Source organism: Passer montanus, unplaced genomic scaffold (genome assembly GCF_014805655.1).
Source record: "Passer montanus isolate IOZ18808 unplaced genomic scaffold, ASM1480565v1 scaffold58, whole genome shotgun sequence".
In the NCBI taxonomy this organism is placed as follows: Eukaryota; Metazoa; Chordata; class Aves; order Passeriformes; family Passeridae; genus Passer; species Passer montanus.
In genome coordinates, this window is record NW_024370816.1 from 1,361,352 (window position 1) to 1,381,497 (window position 20,146).

The 20,146-nt window shown below is 38.2% G+C and overlaps 1 protein-coding gene across 1 annotated transcript; it reads right to left on the minus strand.

Moving 5' to 3' along the window:
- Positions 1-210: 210 nt before the first annotated feature.
- WDR47 (WD repeat domain 47) lies at positions 211-19,917 on the minus strand. The gene is made up of 14 exons (XM_039726354.1): positions 19,751-19,917; positions 18,091-18,174; positions 17,452-17,536; positions 15,027-15,829; positions 12,791-12,914; positions 10,024-10,202; positions 9,664-9,921; positions 8,920-8,995; positions 7,559-7,716; positions 4,781-4,950; positions 3,735-3,905; positions 3,207-3,338; positions 2,294-2,512; positions 211-1,608 (listed from the first exon to the last, which is right to left on the minus strand). The coding sequence occupies exons 1-14, from the start codon at positions 19,906-19,908 to the stop codon at positions 1,466-1,468; spliced, it is 2,760 nt and encodes a 919-aa protein (XP_039582288.1). The 5' UTR covers positions 19,909-19,917; the 3' UTR covers positions 211-1,465.
- Positions 19,918-20,146: the final 229 nt, after the last annotated feature.

Below are 20,146 nucleotides of genomic sequence, written 5' to 3' on the forward strand. Positions count from 1 at the left end.
ATATGTATCTAATAAAGAAAAATAAACAAGATTTTCAGCTCTACACCACTGTATTATTACTTACCACACTGCAAGTTCCAATACTTGGAAGCAGTATCAAAGCTCTTAATATTTTATAATTCTGGCTATTTAACTCATAGGTCAAACTGTTGTATCATAGTAGGTCTGAGGAACTATAAACCAAGAATTAAAAATAACAGATGAAACGGGTGCAGGTGTTGGAGGTCTTTATTGAGATTATAGCACAGATACACTTCTATAGTTACCTTTCCACTTTTATACGATAGTTAAAAATGCTTGCTACAGTGCACATATAATTTAGTAACCAAGAGAATCCAAAATGTAACTGCAGTTCAAATAAATAAATAACCTAAAGTTTAAGGTTTATATTTCAAAAAGTAAAAGGAACTGTACAATATGAAAATATAACAATACATAAACATTAGAATCTAAAGTTTTGTAGAAATAAAACTGCAATTTCCCATACATAAACAGTGCAAGAAATAAAATTCAGATAAGCTTCTGGACTGGGAATTTAAACAATTCTTAAATTATCATGCAGACATAGCATTTTAAGCCATGCTGGTTTGTAATACAGCATTAATGGTATCCCTTTTGCTTGAAAAATTGATAGCCATTAAGCTCACTGTGACAACTGCTGCCAATCCACTCTTTTCTACAGTACATTATACACAGAGGTATTCTGTTGCATTCAAAAAGTAAAATATTACATGTTTCTACTGAAAAAAGTCAATATTTTACTTTTCCCCCTCCAACATGTTAGCTGGTTCAAAATAATGTCATGTAGTAAAAACAGCAACATTTTCCCCAGGTTAGATGAAAAGAAAGAAAAACCCCCACTATATAATGGACTATAATCAAGAAGTGGTTACTACCTAGTCAAACTTTAAAGTTCAGATATTTTTTTTTTTACTAAAAAGTTGAAACTATGGAGATGTTATCAAGTTTGAGCTCTTGTTTAAAAGTGATGAATACAATACACCTGAAAAAACAGTGGAAGTAGTTTTTCTTTAATGTGTTTGTGTAACTAGTTACATACAGACTTGATTAAAGTGTTCCTCAACTTAAGTTTCTATACAAAATTCTCATTGAGGCAAAGAACAAGGAATGCAATTAATACCAAACTGTAAACACATCATTCATGTTACTCTGAGTGCACATCAACAACAGAAGAGTTCTCCTCATAGACTTTGGCAACAAGACTACAATAGGTCACAGCAGCATGAGTTCAACATGGAAGACTGGAAGCACTGCAAAAGAATATACTAAAAACACCAAGACCTCCTAGAAACCAGAAAAATCAGTGACAGGTGCCCCTCCTCTTGACAAGACACTCTCCTGCTCAACTGCTGCTCTCTCAAAGCCTCATTATTATTACTTGTTTGGACAGTTCCGTAGTCTCGGGTCTCTGTGCTTTAGCTGCATAGTTGCCTTTGTTTGCACTCTAACCATTGTAGGTCCAAAGGGTTACAGTTCTGTCTGCAGAAGATGACAAGAAGGAAAGATCTTGTGTGTGCCACCTGCACTGAATAACTTTGTCCTTGTGCTCCCCTACCACCATCAGAGGAAGCTGCTTCGTCAGGTCCCCTGTGGAGAGGAACAGAAATCATTACTCATGTCATGAATTCGTATCCTAGCCCTTGTGTGGAGGGTCTTTTTTAACCAGATTGCTTACTTTAAGCTTACATCTGTATGTCACCTTATGAAGCCCACTTGAGTCCCTTTTCTCTCTCACACAACATTGAGCATAACAAAAGTCCCCAGTGTTTCAATGTTTAGGCATTACTGGACATAGTACAACTTAAAAAGTTGTACTATGTCCAGTAGTGCAGATCTCCACTGTTTTTACACAAGGTGATTAAAATTTTATGGTCCAAGAAAATCAAGACAATTAGACACACCCAATATCTTTCCTATTCTTAACTTATCCCAACAGAAATGAGAACTATACTTTTTTTACTATACTTTTTTAGGGCTTTTTTTAAAGGTCAGTTTTATGAATGCTGTCTGAAAGCAATGGCCATCTCACCAGGCAAGAGCGTTAACCAGTGGTTTTACTGTCATGAGACCCTCACCCCAAACCAAGATTAATTCACAGCCTACACTTTCAGCACCACAACCACCCAACTTCCACCAGACACAACCACATATACACACATCCAACCTTTCCAAGCTCTACTATTTTTCACTTTTAAAGTAAAACCCGATCCTTGAGCCAAGTTCTCAACCACATTAAAAGCCCCAAACAGGAGCCAACCCGTGACCCCGTTACCTTGCAGGTCTGTCACCTTGATCTTCATGTCGTAGGAGCCGGTGAGCAGGTAGTGCGCGCCCGGGGAGAAGCGCACGGAGCGCACGTCGCTGCCGTGCGGGTGGTAGCTCTGCACCATGCGGCCGCCGCGGATGTCGTACAGCATGCAGCTCGAGTCCTCCTGGCCCGTGGCCAGCAGCCGCCCGCTGGGGTCCACCGCCACCGAGGCTACAGCGCTGCCTGCAGGCCACACAACCCCGACAGCCAGTTAGCTGGCCTTCTGCAAACAGCCTGCTTCTTTCTTATTGTACACAATGCATTGTAAAACACGGAAAGCTGGCCGCATATTTAAATGATGTTGGAGGTTGGGTGTCTATTTTACTTATAGAAGTTTTTCCCATAAGTTGCTAGGAAATTAACTACTGGGTACTTAAAAGAAGTGGCCAAGGTGGGGAGAGGAGGGCAGCATCTGGCTACAGTTCAGTTTCTCTTGGAGGGGAGGGATACAGCGGGATGTGGGCAGGTAAAGGAGCCGGCTGTGGTCTCTGGTTTTGGAGGAGAACAGCCGGACCTGCGGGGCTTGGGGGAAGGAACTGGCTGCCATAACCCAGCCGGGAGCTGCCTTTCTTCCTTCCTGCATCCCCCTGCCCTAAAGTTTCAAGGACTTCAGTTAGGTTGCTGTATATGAATGCACTTGAAAGTGTCTGTTTGGGAGTCTAAGGCAAAAGCACTACCCATCTCATGAAAGGAAATATTACTTTAGGAACAATAAACCAACCCCACAGGTATAGATACCCTCAGAGGTTCTTTCTTTAAGCTAAGCTGCCCTTCTGTGCCTGCCACAGCTTCCCCTTACATTCACTCTATGTAACCTGGACATCTTCAAAATCTATTTTCATGCCAGAATGGTTAGAAACATGATAGCAAATCTTGCCTGTTCCATGAAACGTTGTTCCCACAACACGAACACAGCTTGGCACTCTCAAATCCCAAAATCTTACAGTCTTGTCCTGGGATCCAGATGCAATCATCCAGCCACTCCATGTATAAAGTGCTAAAATATGTCCTGTGAACAAGAAGACTTCTTAATTTGATTAGCATCACTAACCCAACACTGAAATATTACAGTTGGGATTATTTTTTGCATTCAGAGACTTAACAATCCTGTAGAAAACCTGCATTTTGTATGATCCATTGCACCAGTGTATGGCAACACCCAGCTTTGTGTCTTCTCTGGAATGAGGTGTGCACTCTCTTAATTAAATGAACAGCAAAGATATTTAACAACCAACACTGCCCACCTCTCCTCAAAATACCTCAAGAGCAATTGGGAGAGGAAAAAAAAAGTCTTGCTAAAAAGAAAACCACAATTACTTTAAACCAAACCAAGCTAAAACAACCCAACAACCGTATTAGAATATAATACAGACTCAAAGTGTGACAGAAGCCACACTGCACCTACCAGTGTGACCACTTAGGGCATGCAGGCCTTGTCCACGCTGACAATCTGTTGTGTAAATATTACAGTCCCCTGCTCCAGCACTTATTAAAATAGCACCACCACTTTCTGGGCCTTCCATAAAAGCAAGGTCTCTGATTGTCCCATCGTGCATGCTGAATTCCAAATCTGGTCCTGAAATAAATTAAAAATCAAGGAACAAAGTAAGGCATACGTTGTTTGTTAGTGCTGTGCTCTCTAAAGTGGCTACAGAGATAACAGAGTATTTTAGAGTGAGCATGCCACCAAGTGCAAACATGGCTGCGCACTTCAGCACAGAACACACTATTTCAGTTACTGCAGTTCAAATAAAATCTCTAAGAATCTTGGGTTGAGTGTCATTGGAGCTTCCTACTTCCCAAAGCTTTGCAAAATGTACATTGACCAACCAGCACCACTGCCAACTGCAGGCAAGGTTTCTAACAGTGTACATTTATTATTTCTTTTTGTAAACTCTGGTGAATTCCAAATGTTTTCATTTCCTGGAGGAAAATATCATTGAGAGCACTGCACTACAAAGGACAGGGAAGACTAAGTTCAAAATAGAAAAGGTAAGAGACAAATTCAACATACTGTAGGAGGGTTGGGCATGGAAAGTAGTGTTTGCTATAACAGAAACCTTTTTAAGGTGGGTGAGAAGAGAGAACTAGGCAAGAGAAAAGGGAACTAGGAGTGGAGATAAATTCTTAGTGACAACCATGCTCTAGAAGTGGGTAAGAATATCTGGTTGTTTTACTTTCTGTGGGAAGGAATCCACCAAGAGATAGAACAATACCAGAGTCTTGCAAAATGAAACCAAAACACAGCCACCCAACCCAAAGAAAAGCCCAAAGATAATTTTAAACCTCTCAGTGGTTCTTTGCTGGATAGAGACCACAGTAAAAGGGAAAAGTGACTGAATTAAAATATTGGAATATCAATAACAAAACATCAATTTAAACTGAATGGTTTCAACAAATACTGGACAGTAACTGAAAATACATTCTTTGAACTAAATATACACACAGTACCTGTTGCATTACAAGTTTCTGCATTAAAAGGCAGCACTTTCACATATTTATCATTAGAACCAGTAGCTAACAGCTGTCCACAGGGACTCCAGGCCACACAGTAGATTGATCCTTTATGATGCTTATTCCTCTTGAAGCGAACTACGGGTTGTTTAGGAGTATTATAAGCACTGGTAAAAGAAAAAAAAAACCCAACCATCATACTTCTTTCTATTTCTAAGGGAAACAAAGTATTCTAAAATGAAGATACTATTTTTCTGTTATTTTGGGTAACATGAAATTCATATGAACTACTTGCACTGAAACATATATACAAGATCAAAGACAAAAGGATCTTCTCATTTTCAATTTTTTCTCATTTTCCCATTCTATCCGTGACTGAACATGCAAAAAGAACTAACCCAGTCCATTCATCTGTAAAGATCTGTACAGATAAACTATAGTAATTACTAGCTATAGGACAACAAAATATTATCCCCAGAGTCTGAAACTGGTGTGAGTTTTCTCTACATCCTTCATACATCAAAAACTTAATTCTATGTCCACTTTTGAATATGCACAAGTCCAATTAAGCAATAGTAGGCCAAGCTTGTGCAAGAAAAACATATTTATCACACTACATTAATGCAAAAATCCTGACAGCATCTAAATACACCATAGATTCTTATTTGTAAAACCATATCAGCTTTACGCACTGCAGAAATAAAAGCAACAGTCCCAGTAATTTATATTTCCTTGATTGCAATCAATTACCTTCCTACAATGTTCTTTTTCTGCTCTCACAGCAGGAAGAAATCAAGTACTTAAGATAAGGTATTGCAGTATCCATCTCCATATCACTCCAGTAACACCAACAGGAGAAATTCAACAAATTAAACTGGTACTCAAAAAATTCATAAACCTTATTACAAATACTTGAACAAAAGAGGCAGAGAGAAAAGACAGAAGACAATCATCCAAGCCTGTAAAAAAACTTTGGAGATTAACATCACTTTAGTAAAGAATACTAAAGTAAATCCACATGGCAGCTAATTTTATTTTGTTGCCAGAGAGGAAATCCATTACAGATTAGCCTAAATAGGATCATTCAACACACTACAGAGCTCCCCAAATGGCCTAATGCCTTATCTCACACTCTGAGTTTGGATTCACCACATCTTAAGAAGAGGATCACTGACTCTCCCAAGGCATGGGAGCACCTACCCAGGTCAGAGACCACAGGTTGCCAATCCACTGCATGGAAGCACTGTGATTATTTGAGCAACATTTGCAGAACTGTAACATGTACCTGTCAGTGTTTAACCTTAAAGGTGTGCAAACCCCCCCAAACTACTATTATACCTTTAGAGAACAGAAAAAAGACAACTCTGAACCAACCTGTCTTGAATAGTTCATCACTTTAAAGGACAAGTAAAAAAAAGTTTAATAGGCCCAACAGAGCTTCAAAGAAGAACTATTCCACACAACCTCTTTGAAAAGCACATAATTCTGAATGCATGTCTAGACTCATGTTGTTACAAGGATTAGAATATCTTTAAGATAATGTAATCTCTCTGCTGACTTGTAAATCCCACGATGAAGTATTTTCGGCTAAGTGTAAGCATAGTTCAAATCAACAGTAAGTGGAAGAATTACAAGTTCAGAATTAAGGAGATCTCAGCATTCCTTTCATGTCCAGATGCATTGTGTCTCTCGTCACATCAGATTATGCACTGCAAGAACAAACTAGGGCTGCAGAGTTGTTCCAGCCTTTCCCAACAAGCAGAAAAAGCAGCTGTGCAGGAGCCAATGTGTTTTGCACTGCTTATCACTCAAGAGGCTGTTTGGGCTTCAAGCTCAACAAGCTGCCTTGTATTAGGTAACAGAAATCAATTACTTTTTTTGTTGTGTCACACATTGCTCATAAATATTTTGGAATTAAATTCCAAAGGCTACCTTACTGATGATATTTAAGGAGGAAAAGAAAAATCAGATTACTTTTTCAACACTTTGGAAGCCTGAACATCAGTCCTAAAGTGGGAAGATGTCCCACATAAAAATCACTGTGCACACTTGTAGCTCCCTACACAACTGTGAGGTTTTAGATGCTTGCACTTCTCCCCTCCTCCAAGAAAATCATGGAAGTGAAGCAGAATTAAGGAGACTGTTATTGATGTGGTAGTATTTATTTTCAGGTGTATTTTCCCCACCCTACTGAAAATGGGTGGAAAGGAAACTGAAAACACAGGTGGCACAGTAAACCACAAATGATGCTTTTTCAGTCAAGGAACCAATACACCAAAAAAGCAATGTTTAGAGTAAAAGCAGGCCAACAGACACGCTCTGGCAAGTTTTGTGTGGAAGTCAAGAAGATACAACTTTCCCTACTGTTAAGTCTGTCCTCCTGCCAGAAACTGAATCTTGTGAAGCCCAGCTTGTGCTGGCTTGGGAACTGACACATGCCTTCCCCCCACTGTTACAGTTGGAATATCAACACCACAGGCCAACCAGCAAACTCAAAAAAGCCCACCTGCTGAGACAAAAAAACCCCACTTTTATAAGCAAAAGTGTGGTCTTGTGGCAATACATCTTATAAACAATACAGAGAGCAAAGAAGTACACCACAAATATACAAATACTTCAGGCACATGATCTTATTTTTGTTTAGCAGTTCAGGATTCCAAGGACAGCACTGCTGTATTTATGACAATAAAGATATGAAACACACAGATATCAGTAGCTGCAGGAGAAAGAAGTGCTATGATACAGAAAAAGAAATTATTATATTAGCTTTCTTACCTTGGGTCAATTACTTCTGGATAGGCACAAACTCTCAAAGTTTTAGAGTTGGAACCAACAGCATATAAACTCCCACTGGGATGAAAGGCTACAGCTCTGACAGCTTGTGTGTCTTCTAGAGTATTAATGCAAATAAACTGCTTTTTTGATTTGTCATCCTGTGTAGAAGGATAACAGTAAAATTAGGTTTTCCTGTGTAAAACTGGACATTTAAAAGCAGGTGTGACTACTTCGTGCAATAATGTAAAGCTACAGTAGCCAACTATTAACAAGCAGCAGCACAGCGGGCTGGATCACTTAAAACACGGTTTTGTAAAATCAAGGTCTACTCCAAGTCCAAGAATGCTCTTGAAGCTCTTTTCTTCAACTGACTTTTAAAGATAACATTAATTAGTATTTCTCATTCTCCCTCCAAACTTCCACCTGCTTTTGTTCTTCTAAACAGCCCACCTCAGATAGGCAACACTGCAGTTTATTTCTGTGTAAACACACGATCTGTGTGAAACTTGCAATGGGAACAAAGTTGCCTTTTTATTAAAAACAGTCCTAGTCAAACATAATTTCTAAATCAAACATAATATTAAACACAGAATCAGATTTTCACCCTGTATGTAGCACAAAGTTATCATTAAATTATGCTAAGCTTTATTATGTCATCCTCTTTGTGACTTCATGACCACCTTTCTAAGATTATGATTTTTATTTATGCAGAAACTTTGGAATGTACTTATTGCAGTTATTTCCCTATTAACTATTCCCCTGGTTTTCCAGACCATACTGACTGCAGTACAACATTCAAAGTTTTAACCTGGAAAATATAAAACAATAGTTAAGACATCCCACTGGAACATGTGTTGTACAAGGAGAAGCTGAAAGAGCTGGTACTGTTTGGCCTTGAGATCAGAAAGGCTTTTCAGGGTGTGCACGTGTACATCTCACCCATGCATACAAATATGGAATTGGGGAGTGAAGAAGATGGAGCAGGACTCTTCTCAGTGGTACCCCAGTGAAAGGACCAGAGGCAATGAACACCAAATAAAGTAAAACCAATTCCACTTCAACGTTTTTGGTGTTTTAAAAACACTGTGAGGGTGGTCAGACACAGGATGAGGTAGCCCACAGAGGCTGGGGAACATCCTCCATCCCTGGAGAGATGCAAAACCCAACTGGAGCCAGCCCCAAGCATCCTGCTCTACTGACCCTCTTTTGGGAGAAGTGCATTTGGATTCAGTCTCCAGAGGTCCCTTCCAATCTCAATGGTTCTGTGACTGTAGGCACTGTACCAACCAAAATTCATTCTAAATATCTATTAAGTACTGAATCTTTTGATAACACAAATAAAAGACAAGAAGAAAACTCACCTCATCGCCTCGTGTCCTAGACAAAGTCCCTGAAGAGTCTTCTGACTGTGGCTGAGTGATGGCATGCTCTGATGCACTGATTTGGTGAAGTGTTTAAAAACACAAAACAAAACAACAAGAGCAGGAACAGATTTTTTGGTAAGTATTTTTCAGACTAAAGTTACAGTTTCATCATTCTAAGAACTGACTAATTGGTGTAAAGTGTTGTACATGTCTGAATCATTACCACTAAACTATTACTTTTACAAGGGACAGCCCTTTTTGCAGCAACTCCAAGCACTGAACAAGTGAACTCAAGTTAAAGATATTTTTCATTCTGTAACATACCTATGTATAGACACAATACATACACAGAGAGGTGGAGGAATTACTGTTTCTCTCAGGTCAGCACTACTTTTAGTTAACAGAAGAAATTCAGTTCCCATTCTGCCCTGCTTCCCCCTTCATCTAGTTTGTAGTTCATAAAAAAGCTTCCAGAAACTTAGAATAACACAAAATAAACAAGAACTAAACATATAAGATGGAATTAAAAGTTCAAAATTAAAAACAAGCATAAAATGTAAGCCATAACAAATAACCACTATTCCCCATGAATGCTGTTAAAAAAAAGACTTTATAATCCCAACATAAATATTTAGAAAACACTGATCATACCCCTATTTAATGACAATTAATTTGATAGCTACAGATAAATACAAACAGCTCTCCCACAGTGCTAGCAGAAGGGCATTTCCAGTGACTCACCTTTGGCTCCCCTGTACAGGTGACTCTTCAGGAAAGGGTATCTGATTAGCTGATCCACACTTGCGAGGAGTGCTTGTATTAAGATTTGGGCTATCAGTTGCTATCCTCTGGCTGCCATCTGAAGGTGCTGATGTGAAGTTACTGGCTGGATTGGCAGATGCAATCCCTTTGCTCCCGTTACATTGCTGGCTAAGTGTTTGTACATCATTTCCAAGACTGTCCATACCCATATTTAATTCTCCTAGTTTCTGGATCGATCTAATAACAAATGACAAGTTAAAAAACCCAAACCATCAAACCAGGTCATTATGAGAACTTACAGAGGGATAAGGGTGAGTAGAAGAATGAAACTCTCCCAACCTGTTAAGAAACTGTTCAGTAAGGTTCTGTTGCTGGTCAGCTCCATCCTCTTGATTGACTCCTCCTTCCAGCAACATCTGCTGGTACAGCTGTCTCTGCTGCTCCTTCTGCTCCAAGTGCTGCTGGTAACGCAGCCTCTGTCTGTAGTACTCCTGGAACTGCTCTGTGGAATCACGAAGCTGAAAGGAAATGAGAATCACAGATAGAATTTAAATAGTTAATGGTGGTATTTAACATAAATATTTACTTTCTGGTTCAGTATTTCAACACAGGCATCAAAAGCCAGGAGATTCATCTCTGAGGAGGGATGATTTTCTTCTTCCTTAATATCAGACATAATTTACATATTAAAAAGAGAAAGCACTGCCAGCCTATGCTATTCACTGTTGAAACAGTCCTGCCTTTATAGCAGTCCCTATAGTTCTGAAGGAGACTGCTCTTTCTTACAAGATTTTTGAAGTATTACTTAAGATCAAAACATAAAAGTGATTGAAAATAAAACCCAGAAAACGATGTAAGTCATATTTTCATTACAAATTTAGTATCTTCTGCCACATTCACACCACCCTGCCATCAGTCTGCAGACCCATTTTACCTCTCCCTTCAGCAGTAGTCTATCCCAGTGTTACATTTTAGTTTTAAAATTGGAGCCTGTTTGAACTTTAAAATTCTTTATTTTCTGGACCAAGCCAACACTTCAACTTCCTTTCTCATAGCCTTTTCTCCTTTACATGCTGTCTTTAGCTTCCCACACTGCCAGCTGCCCAGGAATTGCTGCCTTCTGCATTCCCAAACCTCATTTTTCTTTCACTTTTCTGCTAACAGCAGAGAACAAGATAAAAATGAACAAACAGAAGACCAAAAATGCTTTCGTCCAAGGCCAGATTATCCACACTGAGCTGCCCTACATTTTCTGAAGAAAGAAAGCAAACTGCATATTTACCTAATAGAAAAAAACCCAGAAAAATACTAATAGAAAAAAATAGCAATAGTAAAACCTTGCATGGGTTTTTTGTTTGTTTTCTGGAGTGACAGCTTTGTCATCCATGATTTAAAGTTATACAAGGACATCCTCATAACTTTGCATTAGTTCAGACAATCATACACATTCTGTCTTTGTAACAGCCTTTGCATTTCTTCTACTAACAATTATTAACAACACTTGCATTATGATTTTTTGTTCTCTAACACAATTTTTTTTGACTTATAATGGATTTACTAGTGCTGTTGCATTTGCAAAATATTTACCACCTTAGGTTTCCCATGGTGCATACTTACAAATCAGAAACTCAAAATTGACAAAAGTCAAGTCTTTATTTTCTCTACTTAAAATTCATTAACTATTCCCCATTCCCTGGGTTATCATCCTAAACAACAAATATATTCTTGTCTATTCTTCTTTTCATGACTGATACTTATTTGTAAAAATTTTATTCCATCTTTTGATTTTTTTTTGTGTTCTGTGCCACTATTTCCCAACTAACATGCAAACCTAACATATGTTGCTCAGAAGCTCTATTCTATACACTCTGGCTTCTAAATCAGCGTCTACAAGAACACATGAAAAACAAAGCTCTGAAAAGAAACTTTAATTAATTTCTTATTCCTATATACATACACCACTATGATATGGGAAACAAAACAAGATGAAATTACACCAGGTACTATATTTATTTCTATTTGTATACAACAGCCTGGCCAACATCATCTCCACAGCACCTCCTGTCCTCATTCTCTCCTACAAATTCTGCATCTGTTTTACTTTTTTCCCCCTCTGGAAGCCTGCCCTGTTCTATACCCAGCTAAGCTCTTCCTTCCCTTCCAACATGCATACAAAACACCACTGCAGCAGAGAAGAGACTCAAAGTCCTTGAGGGGAGTGAAGTCCTCAAATGGGGAGGACTTTGTTAATCTCACAGTAGACCCCACTGCCTCACTTAAGAACCCAGAGCATACTAGAACACAGCCCTGTCAAAGCCAGGCTGGTTTTCAGTCCCACATAGATGTCATAAGCCAAGACAAAGTTTATCTAAGAAAATCAAACCTGAATCTGCAACCAGAACATATAGCACACTCAATGATATTGTTCACTACCAAATAGACAGACTGGTATTTAAGTATGGAGCAAGAACAGACTAGGTAACTGTTTTCATTGTTTCCTTCTGAGGAATTATTTCACTTACCCCATACTGCTGTTAAGGAAAAAAAAAAAAAAAAAAAAGAGGAAAAAGATAGTCAAGGCACAGGCCTTCAAAGATGAATCCAAAAAAGGTTATGCTATTGGATTCTGAACAGCAAAGATGTATTTTTGAGGGAATTGCCCAATTTTAATTTTTGTATGTTCTAGACAACAACTGAAATAAGATGACCTCCAAAACCTAATGTTAACACCAAAAATTACAACTTGGATTTCTCACTTGAACATGAAGAGGAGGCTTAAGCACTGTTTAACACAATCTAGTACTGTTGGCTTTTTTCCCCTTCCTTTTACAGATATACACAAACAGTTTAGCTGGACTGCTGATGTGACAAGGCACTCTAATCAGCTGCATTACAAACTCCAAAGACAGCAGAACTTTATACAATGGGGGGACAAAAAGTAGTAGTTTCTTTTACAAGATGCAATATGGCATTTCTACTATAGTAAAAACAAGATTCAAAGCAACCCATTGTCATGCATGAAGTTCTCCACACAAAGGCAAATCATTATGAAGTGATCAGAACCCAGCTCAAAGGGCCTCATTATTTTTAAACAAACAAGCAGTACCTCATTTTTCTCTTGTTTGGCTGATCCCTGACTCTGTGCTGCATGGAGTGGTTCATTTTCTGGAGCTGAGCTCTGGCACGAGGTCTCACTGCCAATGGGATGCTGGGGCTCCACGGGTGTATCACTTCTCGCAGCAACATGGAAAAGAAGAGATGCTTAACTGAGGAAAATTAAGAGTAGAAAATCAAGTGGAGAAAGATAACGTTCTAGAGTAAGACCTGGTAACACAAGCATGAAAACTACTTAAGTCACATCAAACTGAAGATAGTGCTTAGGGAAAAAATAATGCCATTTGCAATATGTTACACTAAAGAAAATAAACTCCCTGACAAACAAAAAGTACAGTCAGTTTCCAAAAAGCCTAACTATCATAGCACACCCCAATTTCATTTTTTTATTCCCTACATTTAAATTCTACATAATTTAAATATATTACTCAAAATCTTCCACTTCAAAGCAATTATATGCACAAAATGCATCTGACATACTACGAGACTAAACTCTTCCCAAAGCTATCAGTTTAATTACCACTACCAATCTAAACTGAAACTAATATCCATGGATGTTTAACACTGGATTTGAACACTCCTGAAAGCGCAAGGTAGAAAAATGTTTATATTGCTTTTGCTTTTCTTGTGTTATAAGTATTTCTGCACAACACTCTTTCCAAAATGGTTTGGCAATCAATCAGTAGATGTGCAGAACACATTAGAAGCCTTGGACAAGTCAGATTTACACAAAGCTCAGTTTCCACCCTTGCAAATACTACTGTTTAGGCTGGACACTTCACCTGAACTTGGATTTTTGTCTGAAAAATGTAATGCCTTCTTGAAAACTACGGGTCTGGCCCTATAGTTCTAATCCTTTAATTCTGACCCTCTAATCCTAGCTTTCAAGAGATGAATTATTAATGAAAAAACCTTTTACAAACTATAAACTTCACAGGAAAAGGCCTATCTAAAGAGCTGCAGCAATTAAACATCTTCTTTAGCCCACACAATGATGTTATTTATACAGAATTAATCTAGTACTCCAATATTGAAAAGGGAATAAAAAATCTCCCAAGAAGCAGTTTTAACACTGGACCTTGGTCTATGCATACAAGTGATAAGGTTTGCATGGATCAGCAATATTAGAGAATTCACCATAAACTAGAATCTTCAGGAGGTACTTACATTACTGTATTTCCATTATCTCTGGTGAATTGACATCAGTTTGGCAGTGTTTGTTTCCTTTTTACCAAGTTTAATTAGAGCTGCTCTTTACCATAACACAACATACGGAATATTGCTCCAAGGCAAAACTAACAGAGACACCAGCTGTGGCCTGGATTGATCACCACAGCCCCAAATGTCATCTGCTGGCCACTGCACCCAAGTGCAGGGCTAGTTTCCCATCTGGTCCTCTAAGAGGCCAAAAAAGCTGGCAGCTGCTTTCCAGGGAAGTTTGAGTAAAACCATTATAAAGAGACAGAACTGTTGATCAAAAGAAAGGCCAGGCAGAAACATGAAGATAAACTGTCAAATGTTAAATACCATTTTTCCCAGTTACCAGGACATTCTCTCAAAAGCCAGTTTAGATTGCTACATTTCCTTAAAGAACTTATTAATAGCATAACCCAACTATCTCAAAGTCTGATACAAAAAACATAATACAAACAACATTCAGCTGCCTTACTCATCTTTGGTTTAAAACATAGGAAGTATGTTTCAGCTGAATTACTATTGTAACAATTTAAGTGATACAGGAATGCTGCAACAATGGCATATTGTCATTTCCATCAACTTCACTGGGACATGGAAATTAGTTACTTAAGTGTGCTTAAGTAACTAATTAACAGTGTCAGGACCAAAATTATTTATCAAGACTTGAGGACAGAATGCAATGGAGAAAGAAGATCGGAGTTAGAGCTATTTCACTGTGTCCATTGACTTATCTGGAATGGAAGAACACAGTAATACTGAACACAAACCCTAGCTAGACCATATTACTCAGAGCATATTTGTACTCTGTGCTAGGAAGTTTTAATAAGGCCAAAATGGAACACATATGAAAATCTATTTAGAACATAAAAGCATAAGGAAGAGAACACCCTCTATACAGAGTTTAATTACAACAATTTAAACAACCAAATTATGTTTCAGTATTACAATTATGTTCAGTTACAGAGCAGGTAAGAACACAGAAACAGTGCCAACATAAGCTAAGGTAAAAAGAGAGCTCTAGCTGCACTTACCGCTCTGGTGACTCTTCAAAAATGCTGTGACATTCAGTAGTCTCAAGCATGAGACTCCTGCTGAGATTCTGTACTCCAGGGTAATGGAAGTTAGCGAAGGAGTGCGACATGGGAGAAGTTTTGGTCCCGAGGTCTGTGACCCGCTTGTCGTGGTTTGTCAGCCCACACGAGAGCCCATCTAAGGCGGGGTTCAAAGAGCGCGTCATGTAAGCGTCCGCTGACTGAGGCCGTCGCATGGGGGATGAGGGATAAGGAGAAAGTTTGCTGATAAGAGGTGTCAGAAGGTCAGCATAGGCAGCTTTTGTAGGCTTGAGGAGTTTATCAACGTGAATATTAAGCATCTTTTGTTCAAAAGCACAAGAAAACACAGTAGCTGGCAGATTCTGCAGCCACGATAATAAGCTGAGGTCCAAGTCATCACAGCCATTACCACACAAGAGATCAATGCCCAGCAATACTTCACTTTCTGTGATTTCTTCTCCTGTAGCTTTACTCTGACAGAATTCCACACAACATTCGTAAAGCAGTCCCTTCATTACAAGCTGAAACAAGCGATTGTTACTTGCTTTGAAGCCGGCCTCGCTCAGTTTCCTGTCTGCTGGGATGAACTCTGCCACCATGACACAGGCTTCTTCAAAGCAGTGCACCCGAGCCGTGCTGGGATTCCAGTCCTTGAACTCGGCGTGGTTGGTGAGGCGAGGCAGCGTCAGCAGCAAGCACAGTTTGCTGTAGTCTTCCTTAGAGGGACAGTATTCCTCCAGCGCGTGCAGGCACTGCACAGCCTCCCGCATGGTGAACTCCAGCTAGGGAGACATGAATATCAACACAGCAATCTGCAGCACGTGTGTTTCCACAAGGAAAAAAACACTCCAAGAACAGGCAACAACAGAATTTGTCTGCTATCACTCATTTATTACTATTACTGATTATATGTTAATTAAAAAAGCATATGGAGTCTGAAATTGCTGATCCAAGTGTAGTTACAACCGAAACAAATTCCTAGATGCTTTGACTTTCTAGAATCCCTCATCCAGTCCCATTTTTTACAGATTCATGGAATATTTTCATGTCACTGCAGGTTTGATGGGTTTAAAATATCACATCTGTGACTGAGAAGCTCCAATTCTATTGTAGCACAAAAGGTTACTTCCATTCTCAAAGCCAGCTGACTTATTTTCCCCTTTATTTCTATAACCTATGCCAGTAGCTTTTAATAAAAGCCTTGTAGATTGCTCTAGTTTCCAGTGATTAGCAGCTTTTATACTGAGATTTTCTCTTCTTCTATCAAAAATGTTTAAAAAGTTCAAAGAATTCTCAGAAGATAAGACCTCCAAATGAATAGAGGGCTTTATTACAAAGCCTGTTGATAGCTAAGAGCCAAGAACCATGTTAAATACACAAAATCAGACATTTTTAGTTACACAGATTTAAAAACCAGTAAAAATTGCTATGTAGACACTGCAATACTTTGACCCACACCACACCAACACATTTGCAACATTTGGTAACAACAAAATAAGGAATATTAATCTGATTTCTCACCTCTACTGCTATCCCAGGAACAGTATACAGATTGAGAGATTAAAGGACTAGTACTTCTCCCATTTACAACTAGAAAAATAAACTTTGAAATTTCTCTACTCTGTCAAGAAAAAACCCTGAAGTACAACATAAGTGTAATGTGACAGAGAATTAACATCAATTCAGTCTGGAAAACAAAATAATTTGTCTTAAAACTACTGCCATTCTTCATTTTTAATTTTGTAACACTTTTGTCTTAGAAATTTGGTATTACTATGCTGTCAACATAAATGAAAAACTGTAACTAATTTCACAATCTGCACACCTTCTTTGCCAGTTTGAGTTAATGTCTCTTTCCATATCAAAAACTTAAGTCCACAGCTCCTGCTGTTTGCACATTTAAGTGAAAGAGTCCTTTGTGAACACATCTGCTCCCTCAAAAAACAATTCTGACCTTTCTCTCCAAAACAAACCAAAATTAAGCATAAAATTCATTCAAGCTTTCATATGACTCGAATTACCACAATAAATTTGTGATTCCGAGACCTGCTTCACAATATCTGTGGCAGGATAAAAAGTATTAAAAAGAAGAGCCCTGTACTTTGAGAGCCCAGCACAATGGCCTAAAGTAAATCTGAGGGTCAGGACCACAGACACAGCATATGGTTACTGATCTCTCTGCAAAATTTGAATTAACCCTTGTATGTACAACTGTATTTGAGATCAGGGAGCCACACTCAGTTCCAAAGAATACTGATTACTCTACCCAGTGTTTATGAAACCATTTGTTAATAGCTAAAATTTGTGTATTTAATGCTGGGAGCTTCTGCCCTGCCTTTAATCAGACTAATCTCAAGAGATTTTCTGACTATAAATAAATCCCCAAACCAGAGGCAATTCTTACATGCTGAGGCTCATCTTCTGCTGACATTGCATTGTTCACACATAAGGCTTCCAAGAATTTCTGCTTCATAATAATGTAACGAAACCTGCAGGTGAGAAGAGAAATACCACACATCTTGCTCCAGAGTAGTTAAACATTATTCTAGAGACAAGCAGGCTATTTTACATTGAATTTCTGAGTTAGGCATAGCTATTGTTATGACAAGGAACTCAGATAGGAATTTTAAATAATTGGTAACCACAACATATTTTTTTTAAAGCAGGAAATATTTTTTCCATAATTGCTTTCAGAAATACTCTATTACAAATATCAGAAGGCTAATTAGAAAAAAAACAAACAAACCCAAGTATAGCAATCATATTATTTCTTGAATAGAAGTATGACAGAACATCTATTAAAAGGCTGTACAAACATGCATCATATTCCTAAAGTGTATGGCACATGACAACTCATTAGAGAATGCGTGCACGTATTTTAAGTACATGTTTAAAAACATAGGCACAGCACACAGGCTAGGAAAAAAACCACCAAAAACTAAAGTGAAAAACTCATAACAACCATTTTTATAGACAATACTGAGAAATCCCTGTGTTTTCCAAAACTCAAAAAATCTGAACTCTGACATACATTCTATTTTACCTTTTCTTGTCGAATTTTTCCATACATTCAAGAGGCTGAATAAACTGAAGAACCTCATCCCACTGGCCATCAAGAATCAATTGCCTAGTAAAAGAAAGTTCCTTGAATGTCACTGGACAAGAACATCTCTTTTCTAAGTAGGATGCTCATTGAAATACAAAACAAAAATTTAAATACACAATAGGTCATCAATCTGCTTTGAAAAGTCAATGTTTTGCACAGGTGCCAAAATAAATGTTTAGTAACACTAACAGTAAGAGCAAAATCCAAGTCTGTTCTCAATATTTTGAAAAAATAACTGCATACTAGAAGGTCAAATTTTAAGTACTTTTAAAGGCACATAAAAAAATGACAAAATGGTCCTGTGTCTCCTGCTTTACCTGTTATTTTTATATTAAAAAACAGCAAAAAGTCTTCCTTTAAGAGTTTCAATCAAGGTATCATTCAATTAATATATCCAAATAAATGAAAAAAAAAAAAGAGTTCATTTTAATTGTATAAATAGTGCTGGTGTTATTTTATGAAGGGGATGGGAAAACAAAGAGCTCCCATATTAAAAATGTAAGAGGAAGAGCTTGGCAGGAAGGGTGCCAGCACAGAAGCTCCAACTCCAGGATCAGAGGGCTGGACTGCACAGGTAGAGCAGCTCAATTTCTTCATGCCCTCCTATCACACAGAGCTCTCTAAAAAAGTCCAGGCCTACAAAGGAAAGAGGAGTTTCTTCAACTAAGCTAACAATGAAACAAAAAATAAACCAAGTTGAATTAATAACTTGAATTTTTCTGCAACTCTTCATTCATTTCATTTTAGTCCAATGTATATAATTTTAATCAAAAGGGAAGACAGGTTTGTTCAGTGATAAAATGTATTTTTAAATGTTTCAAGATCAGCTGGATAAGTTACTTTCTCTTGCTTCAATATTAAGTGAACAGAATGAACATTAATGGCACGAAGAGAAATCATCAATGCTGAAAAACTAGTATAGACGTATATTGATTGTTTTTAATAATATTGAGGGCAATATCCTCAGTGGTAAATTGCACCAACCCTCATGCTTTGATGACAATAAATACTCCCTTCATGTTGTTAAATTTAAGATAAATCTAAGTGTTATTTTGAAATGCACATAATATTTTAAGGGAAAAGCTCTGGAAACCACTCATCTCTGATCTCAGCACTAAAATACTGTAAAAACATTCCAGAAGTCAATAAACCACACCTTCAGGGCCATGTGATGGGTAAGCAGATAATGGCACACCACAGATGCCAACAGCCCTTACTTTCCCATCTTATTCATGCCTATAGTTTTCCCCCAACTTAGTCTGCACTGGCACTTGTTAAGGCTCCTTCCCACTTGAATTCATGGGTGTGACAGAAAAAGAACAAAGTTAAAAGGAACAAGCAAACAAACAAAAAAACCAATCTATGTCAATGCATGCTACTGCTGCCTGGTCAGTGACTCCGAGGGCTCACAGAAGGATGTCAGTGACTCCAGAGCTGGAACACACTGCAGGGCTGGGCCACAGGATGGGACCACGAAAAAGCAGGATAAGATGAGGGCATAAGCTAACATTAGTAGCACAGGGCTGGTGGCTGAATCACAGTCCAGCTCTTGGTTTTCATACATGTGGTATTTAAGCACCAGAAACAGAAGTCCTACCTTAGGAAGAGCATGTCATCTGAAAACAAGCCATTAATGACCCCACTTTCTTTCTCAAGTGCCAGCATGCTGATGTGAAGCTTCCTTGAGTTCAAAAAATCTAGTATTAGCTTAATTATTTCAGCTTCTTTAACGTTCACTGTTTCTTCAGCCGTCATGATGGCAGCCTAAAAGGAAAGAAAGAATTTTAGCTGTGATCAATACCTTATTTTCTGCTTGGTTAGCAAATGCTGGCTACCAACAAAAATAAAAAAGTAGCTTTATAGGACACAACATAGTGACATTTCAAAAATTAAACAAGATTAAGTAATTGATTTGAAGTTGACTATGAAGCCATAATTAAGATCTACCAATGCACCTGCAACTTTTCCATTTCTGTCCTATGCATAAATAGGG